Consider the following 8,314-nt stretch of genomic DNA (forward strand, 5'->3'; position numbering starts at 1 on the left):
TTCCATTGAAGTTAACGAAGGAATTGTTTAAAGAAAAAAACTAAATTAGACTGAAAAGGTAATAAATAAAACTTCAAGACCAAAGTTGTACAATGATGAATAGTCAAGGACAACTTATGTAAATTAGTAAAAGAGTTGAGAGTTCAAAAGTTCATACAGTGGTTTTTAAATATAAACCAGAGGCAGCTACACCATATTGTTTATTCTTATTTTCAAGTTGCCAGTTAAGCATAATAGAGAGGGTCTCTACATCAATATCACCAGCAAACCTTTGCTGTATCGTTTCTTCACAAGTTACAACGTGGGTAGGGTTCGTGAAGTTCATCACTGAAACTAATCACGGTTTGATTCTTTCACTTGAATGCTGAAATCTAAATTCTTAGTTGATTAATTAATTGCTAATACGTTTGATTTGCCAAATATATGCTTCTCAAATTGAAATTTGTTTTCTATCGCAAACAATTCCGCCTGTGGTTTTTCCTTTCCACATCGGAGAATCAAGGTTACGTCAACTTTAAGTTTTCCGTTGAAAATTTGACATTGATTTTTCAAAATATGTTACAATCGTCGATTGTGTTTTGTTTGGAGGATTTTTTTCAACTAAATTTTGTTTTATTACTTACAGTTCGTTGTATTTGAATCTTCGTACTGGTTATGGCAATAAACACTCGTATCGGCGTTCAGCACCATTGCTGAGTTTGTGGAAATCGTAGTTAAGCTTCTTACCTGTGTTCTTTTTTTTTCTTTCAGGGAAATGACAGCAAATAAATATGATGCTGATAGAGAAGATTCTAATTCGAATGATATCAAGGTACACGGATAATAATGCTTCAATTCTGTTATTCTTTTCATTTGTCTGTAAATCATTGTCCTGCATTACATTTGTAAATTGTGTTTCTAAGTAAATTTTACTGCTGGAAAACACTAGAAATTAACGATGATTAGATTCTTCAGAAGTTAAATTGAAGTTTTTACTGAATTTGACTAGATCTGTCCTGGTGTCTCTCTCTTTCTCTAGGGTAAGGTCGATCCAGCAAAACCAGCATCTCTTACATGGAATAGGAAACTAAACACCGACGCAATTCCCCTTTCACAGTTTGGCATAAAGGTCTCAGAAGTAATTCGTCTGGTATGTATGCTTTACCAATCATAAAATTAAAGTGAAAGAGTCTTTATCGAAATCAATGCTCTTCACTTTATCAGTATTTTGTCTGTAGCAACAAACTCTGGTCATTTATTGGATTTTTTAAGTTGTTTTCTTGATTTGCATAGGCTCCATTAATATATCGCTTATGGCTTTGGTTACGAGAAGATGCTTCAAAGGGAAACGGAAATGTATTTTTCTAACTCGTTAATATCATTATTTCTTTCACTAGTATTATAATAATCAAATGCACTAATTCAGTGACTTATTTATATATTGTATTTGTTTCAGGGAACTTTTGTGGACCCTTTCAAGAAACACTACTTTTCTTCTTGTTATGGTGTTCCTTTAGGTGGTATTGGGTAAGCTCAATAAACTTTTGTATGATAAATTGATAATCACAACTCTTTCTTTTGGTCATTTTATTTGTAAAAACACATCTGGCAGTGCAACTTTTGTATGATAAATTGATAATCACAACTCTTTCTTTTGGTCATTTTATTTGAAAAAAACACATCTGGCAGTGCAGGTAGCATTGGAAGGACATATAAAGGCGAGTTTTTGCGTTGGCAACTCTTTCCTAAAATATGTGAAGATAAACCAGTTTTAGCAAATCAATTTTCTGTAAGTTTTTTCTTCTTTTTAACAGATATTCATCACTTTAATATTCAAAAATTATATCATATTTACTTTTGATATTGTGTAGATATTTGTCTCACGACCAAATGGAAACAAGACCTCCACTGTCCTCTGCCCGCCAAACCCAAAACTGCTGAAGTAAGCAATTTTTCTTGTGTACCAAAATAATTATAAATTATGTGGAAGTTATGAAAATTTAGTATTATGTAGAAACACTAATTTAGATTTTAGACTACTAAATCTTTCACTTGCACTCCAACCAGCAAAATCACTATTTTATCTTGGATAAATTTTATTTTATAGATTTTAAATACCCAAATTTTGACTCTTAAGATTGATAAGAAGGCATTTGATTTTATATTTTCATGATGGCAAAATCTTGTTCTATATGTAAGAATGAATGAAAGTGAAACTGAAAATAATGTGAAATTAATAGAGAGAGTTCGGTTGATGGGATTGGATCTTGGGACTGGAATTTCAGTGGAGAGAAATCTACATACCATGCATTATACCCAAGGGCTTGGACAGTTTATGATGGTAATTCTCATTTTTTTTCATTCCCAAGGTTGACCATTGGTCTAAGTTTGACTTTTTTTGTGTCATCATTGACCAACCCTTTTTCTGTTATGTAGGTGAACCTGATCCTGACCTCAAAATAGTTTGTCGTCAGATTTCCCCTATTATCCCTCATAATTATAAAGAAAGCAGCCTTCCTGTAGCAGTATTTACTTACACAGTATGTCTTTTCTCTTAAAGTATTACATGACAAGACATGACACTCGACCAGAACACAACATAACATTAGAATAAGAGCAAGTACTAAGGTTGATGCCAATGAGAGAAAACTACAATTTTTGTCCCATTCAAAAAGGTGGGAGAGAGACTCGCTCTCAATCTTTCTTTTGTACAAAAGACGTGAATACCCTCCTGTCCTTATTTACAGAGTTTTGTTATGTGGTCTATTGAGATGACATTGATCTTTATCATTGGCTTTAATCTTGCTTAGCTGTCAAACACTGGAAACACAGATGCAGATGTCACTTTGCTATTTACATGGGAGGTAAGTTATCATCAGTTTAGGTATTTCAGAAAAACAAAATAAGTAAAAGTTGATATTCTCACTTATTTTAGAATTCTGTTGGTGGATCCTCTGGATTATCCGGTCATCATTCCAATTCAAAAATGACGTAAGGATGTTTACATGTTAACCTCAGATTCTACATCCATACTGGGTTTCAGGATTATTAATTATATGCTTTGTCATAAATGTTAAAAATATTGTTATCAGGGTGAAAGATGGCGTTCATGGTGTACTCCTACATCACGCGTAAGCTATTCTCTCCTTGATTTATTAATTCATTTATAATGTTTTGTTCCATTTGTGCCATATGCAAGAAATAGCAATGTACTTTCATTTATTTTTATTACAGGACTGCAGATGGGCAAGCCCCGTTAACATTTGCTATTGCAGCACAAGAAACAAACCATGTTCACATTTCAGAGTGCCCTTCCTTCATAACATCTGGAAAGTCCAAGGGTTTCACAGCAAAAGACATGTGGAATGAAATTAAAAAGGTTGGCTTAATTGCTTTACTATATAGCATGTGAATTTCATTTATAGCTATTACAACACTGTACTTTCAATTTTCTTTTTCTTGTAACGACAAAATTTACCCAATTATAGCAATGATATTACTATAATGGGATAGATTTTTCAAAGTGCAATGTTGTAATAGGTAGAAACGAAAGTAAGATGCTATAATAAAAAGATAAATGGAAGTAGATTGCCATTTCTTACATTTAGCCTTAATTTTTATGATTCAGAATGGTTCGTTTGATGACCTTGATTCCTCTCAACTGCCAAGGGCTTCAGAGCCAAAGTCATGTATAGGTGCGGCTATTGCAGCTTCTGTGACCATACCATCTCAGGCTGTGCGTTCTGTTACCTTCTCATTGGCATGGGACTGTCCGGAACTTGTCTTTCCAACCAGGACTTACCATAGGTGACTCACCATACCTTTTCTACACCTTTATTATAATATATGAAAAGAGTAAATGCAAGAAATAATAATGTATTTTTAATTCATAACATTTTACTTTCTTTTTGTCCTATTACATGATCCTACTTTGAAAATCAACCAAATTATCACAATGTCATCCAAATAACTTTTATAGCTATAATATGCTAGTTTTTTTAAAGTACAATGTCCTAATAAGAATAAAAAACTGAAAGTAGAATGCTATGATTAGGTAGATTTTCAAAATACAATGAATAATAAGAAAAAACTAAAAATGCGCTGTTCTAATAGAAAAATGGGTAGGATGCTGATGCTTTTTGATAAACAAAGAAATGAAAGTACATTGCTATATCTTGCATTTTAGCGTTATATGAAAACTAGCATGATTCTTACAAGTGATGTTTTGTGACAGGCGTTACACCAAATTTTATGGTAGTCATGGGGATGCTGCTGAAAAAATCGCACATGATGCTATTCTAGGTGATGCCTTCTTATCTATTTTAGTATTTTAAAGTACATTGTTGTTTCAAGAAAGTTGTTTTTATATATTATTAACAATTCCAATTATTCATTTTGTATGAAATTTAGAACATGGTAATTGGGAGGCACAGATAGAAGCATGGCAACAGCCTATCCTTGAAGACAAGAGGCTTCCTGAATGGTACCCAATCACTCTTTTCAATGAATTATATTATCTCAACTCAGGGGGAGCAATTTGGACAGGTAACCCAATCTTTTTAGCTTTTAAATCTTCCATCATTGAAAGCAGCTAACGTTCATGTTCATAATCCATGTTTCCAGATGGACTAGGTCCAGTACAGAATCCCCAGAGTATTAATAATGGTAATATAACTCATGAATCCGACAATGATGATAATGTTCTTGAAAAAATCACTTCAGTCCTTGAAGAAATCCATATACCAACATCAAAAAACTCAGCATTCGGTACAAATCTTCTACAAGAAGGCGAAGAAAACATCGGGCAATTTCTATATTACGAAGGAATTGAATACCACATGTGTAACACATACGATGTCCATTTCTACGCATCATTCGCCCTAATCATGCTTTTCCCCAAACTCGAACTCAGCCTCCAACGCGACTTCGCAGCTTCTGTCCTGATGCACGATCCTCGTAAAATGAATCTTTTATCCGATGGGACGTGGGTCCCACGAAAAGCCCTGGGTGCTGTCCCACATGATATCGGAATGATCGATCCTTGGTTTGAAGTTAACTTCTATAACGTCTTCAATACGGATCAATGGAAAGATCTAAACCCTAAATTTGTCCTCCAAGCTTACAGAAACGTGGTGGCTACCGGAGATAAGACTTTTGCGAAAGCTGTTTGGCCTTCGGTTTATATTGCAATGGCGTACATGGAGCAGTTTGATAAGGATGAAGATGGGATGATTGAAAATGAAGGGTTCCCTGATCAGACGTTTGATACGTGGTCGGTTTCGGGTGTTAGTGCGTATTCCGGTGGGTTGTGGGTGGCGGCGTTGCAGGCGGCGTCTGCTATGGCTGGTGTAGTTGATGATAAGGGTTGCGAGGAGTATTTTTGGGCCAAGTTTTTGAAAGCGAGGAGTGTGTATGACAAGCTGTGGAATGGTTCTTACTTTAACTATGATGATAGTAATGGGAGGGCAAGTTCGTCAATTCAAGCTATCCAATTGGCTGGACAGTGGTATGTTACAATTGAACCACCTTTGTAAACCCAAAATAAACGATAATAAAAACAATTTTTAGTCATATTAAAATAATAATTTTTTTTACAATTTACATAAATAAAAACCGGGTTTTTTTTTCATTCATGTGGACTGAAACAGAAATATCCTTGTCTAATGAATAAAAATTAACATCTTTACAAAGAATGATCCATTCCATTTTCCGTTCCATTTACTTATGAAAGAACAGATGATATTACAAAAGGGAATTTAAGACATTTAACATTGGTTGTGAATTGTGGTAGGTATACTCGAGCATGTGGGCTTTCTCCTATTGTTGATGAAGAAAAGGCGAAAAGTGCATTGGAGAAGATTTACAACTTCAATGTTTTAAAAGTGAACAATGGGAAGCGTGGAGCTATTAATGGGATGCTACCCACTGGAGAACCCGATACCTCATGTATGCAATCAAGAGAAATTTGGACCGGAGTCACTTATGCAGTTGCTGCTGGTATGCTTCATGAAGACATGATCAACACCGCTTTCCACACTGCAAGTGGTGTGTATGAAACCGCGTGGTCTGAAGAGGGATCTGGGTAAGTCTACTTAATAGCAACCTACTTTCATTCATTTAAGTTTTCAGAATATATCCAAAGTCTCTTCTTTTTTCTACTTTTTGCAAAAATGGTGGTCTATTTGCAATAAAAATCCAAATATGACAGGTTGGAAAAGTTACACCTTCTTTTCCACCAAGTTTCATTATCTCACATCCCATGAAAATTCCAACAATTAACCATCTATATGTTTAAAAAAAATAAAAGAGGGAACTTTTGTAAAAAGTTAGTCCTGACTTTCTCCATTAAGTTATTCTTTATGCATTAAGTAATAAGTCTGTTTTTTTTTTGTACTTGCAGTTATTCTTTCCAAACCCCAGAAGCTTGGAACAGCAATGGGAAATACAGATCTTTGACTTACATGCGCCCTTTGGCGATTTGGGCTATGCAATGGGCCTTAACACTACCCAAAGGGCCTAATCATGAAATGAAGCCTGATGTAAAGCCCGAATCTCTCCTCAGGCAACATGCCAGATATACAAAAGTGGCTCGTCTACTAAAGCTGCCAAAAGAGCAAGACACGAGAAGCATCTTGCAGAAAATGTTCGACTACGCTTGTAAAAGATGATGTGACATTTTTAGTTCTTTTTTACTTACATTAAGTTATTAATATTCATGGTCGTCTTCACAAAAAACAAAACCCAACATTCATATGTACATACATACATCGTAGCATTCTTGTAACGACCCAAAATACGACCCAAAATTTTTTGTTTTAATATTACTAAAAATCGCAACATCAACTATTAGATAATAAAACCATGAATCGTATGTCTCATAATGCCATAGTAAATGTATCAATTCAAAACTGAAGTTAATATCATATCTAAATATCTAAATAAAACTCCCAGGAATAAACTGCAACTGTGGTGTGTGCCATGCCATCAATCCGAGCTCTTCCCATGGCTTGTGGAAGTACCTGAAACCAAAACTGAAACTGTAAGCACAAAGCTTAGTGAGCTCCCCCAAACTATCACATACCATACAATAACATATAAAGCACATACTGGGCCTTGCCCACTGCATCGGACCAAAGTCTAGACTAACTGGGGTCTTGTCCCTGCATCGGACCGAAGTCTGGAAACTGCATCGGGCCGAAGCCCGGACTAACTGGGGCCTTGCCCCCTGCATCGGACCAAAGTCCGACTAACTGCATCGAACCGAAGTCTGGACTAACTGGGGCCTTGCCCCCTGCATCGGACCGAAATCCGGCTAACTGTATCGGACCGAAGTCCGGACTAACTAGCTGAACATGGCATAACATAATCATAACTACTAGCATAAACACATATACTGCATACTGCATCGGACCGAAGTCCGGAACACATAACACAAAAACATGCTTGAATCACAAAGATATCAGGCACACTAAACTACTGCATCGGATAAAAGTTCGGAAACTACTGCTAACTAGACGGGTCGGTATTGTGGCCGTAGACCCGTTCCTACTGGAAGGAAAACACACCTGAACTGTTGAACTCGGCCGATAACCCTCCGGCTGCTAACCGACAACTCTCTGAAATGCTGCTCCTCTAGCTCCCTGAGCAGCCAATACCAATAACAACACTAAGACTAAATTGTCTTCCCGGGGTCAATTAAGTCAACTTTGGTCAAAGTCCTGGTTAAAGTCAACCTTCCTGATTGACCCTACTCGTCGAGTCAACCCGTCGACTCGTCGAGTTCTTATACTCAGAAAACTCCCATAACACGACTCAACTCGCCGAGTCGCCCCAGGACTCCTCGAGTTGAACGATATCAGAATTTCGTCTTGACCAACTCACTGAGTCGCCAACCGACTCACAGATCCGAAGCTTAACCAAAAGAGGTTGGGGTTCTGCGACGTGACTCGCCGAGTCCAATAACAAACTCACCGAGTCCAAGGCAATGTTCAATAGACTCGCCGAGTTGTTCTTCCAACTCGTCGAGTTCCTGCCCATCTTCATACAACTCGCCGAGTCCACCCATGTGACTCGCCGAGTCGCTTCAGATCTTAATCCATATAGTGGCTTTTCGAGCCATGCAGGGGCTCCAAACTGTAGATCCACTCTTCTAAGGCCCACCCTTCACGTAAAGTTGCAAACTTTACGTGAAACCAAGGAGCTATAGGCTTAAAACACTCTAGGGCTAGGTTTTAAGACAAACATGCTTCACCAAAACACCTAGGGCTGATACTTTATGGGTTTTTGGACCAAGACAAGCCTAGATCTGAAGTAGCAACCTCAGATCTGGACTTGT

The 8,314-nt window shown here is 36.9% G+C and overlaps 1 protein-coding gene and 1 long non-coding RNA gene across 2 annotated transcripts; one reads left to right on the forward strand and one right to left on the reverse strand.

Moving 5' to 3' along the window:
* Positions 1–204: 204 nt before the first annotated feature.
* On the forward strand, positions 205–6,798 carry LOC145061052 (uncharacterized). The gene is made up of 19 exons (XM_079008422.1): positions 205–342; positions 751–811; positions 1,019–1,129; positions 1,273–1,335; positions 1,436–1,506; positions 1,669–1,768; positions 1,851–1,921; positions 2,220–2,320; positions 2,416–2,519; positions 2,790–2,843; positions 2,915–2,970; positions 3,072–3,110; positions 3,214–3,358; positions 3,608–3,786; positions 4,214–4,281; positions 4,390–4,524; positions 4,603–5,485; positions 5,771–6,061; positions 6,380–6,798. Exons 2-19 carry the CDS (start codon positions 755–757, stop codon positions 6,645–6,647), a joined length of 2,796 nt encoding a protein of 931 aa, XP_078864548.1. The 5' UTR covers positions 205–342; positions 751–754; the 3' UTR covers positions 6,648–6,798.
* LOC145061053 (uncharacterized) lies at positions 2,494–3,717 on the reverse strand. Its single transcript, XR_013687096.1, has 3 exons — positions 3,582–3,717; positions 2,906–3,305; positions 2,494–2,799 (listed from the first exon to the last, which is right to left on the reverse strand). It is a non-coding gene; the product is annotated as an uncharacterized LOC145061053 (long non-coding RNA).
* Positions 6,799–8,314: the final 1,516 nt, after the last annotated feature.

This window comes from Lactuca serriola, chromosome 7 (assembly GCF_051521515.1).
Source record: "Lactuca serriola cultivar US96UC23 chromosome 7, Lser_US96UC23_V15, whole genome shotgun sequence".
Lineage (NCBI taxonomy): Eukaryota > Viridiplantae > Streptophyta > Magnoliopsida > Asterales > Asteraceae > Lactuca > Lactuca serriola.

What these genes read in the sequence shown, in the direction of transcription:
- LOC145061052 (XM_079008422.1), top strand. Translation starts at nt 755, where the DNA reads ATGACAGCAAATAAATATGATGCTGATAGAGAAGATTCTAATTCGAAT. An exon ending in CTTTGCTATTTACATGGGAG is followed by an intron (nt 2,844 to 2,914) that starts GTAAGTTATCAT and finishes CACTTATTTTAG; the next exon opens with AATTCTGTTGGTGGATCCTC. An exon ending in CATTCCAATTCAAAAATGAC is followed by an intron (nt 2,971 to 3,071) that starts GTAAGGATGTTT and finishes TATTGTTATCAG; the next exon opens with GGTGAAAGATGGCGTTCATG.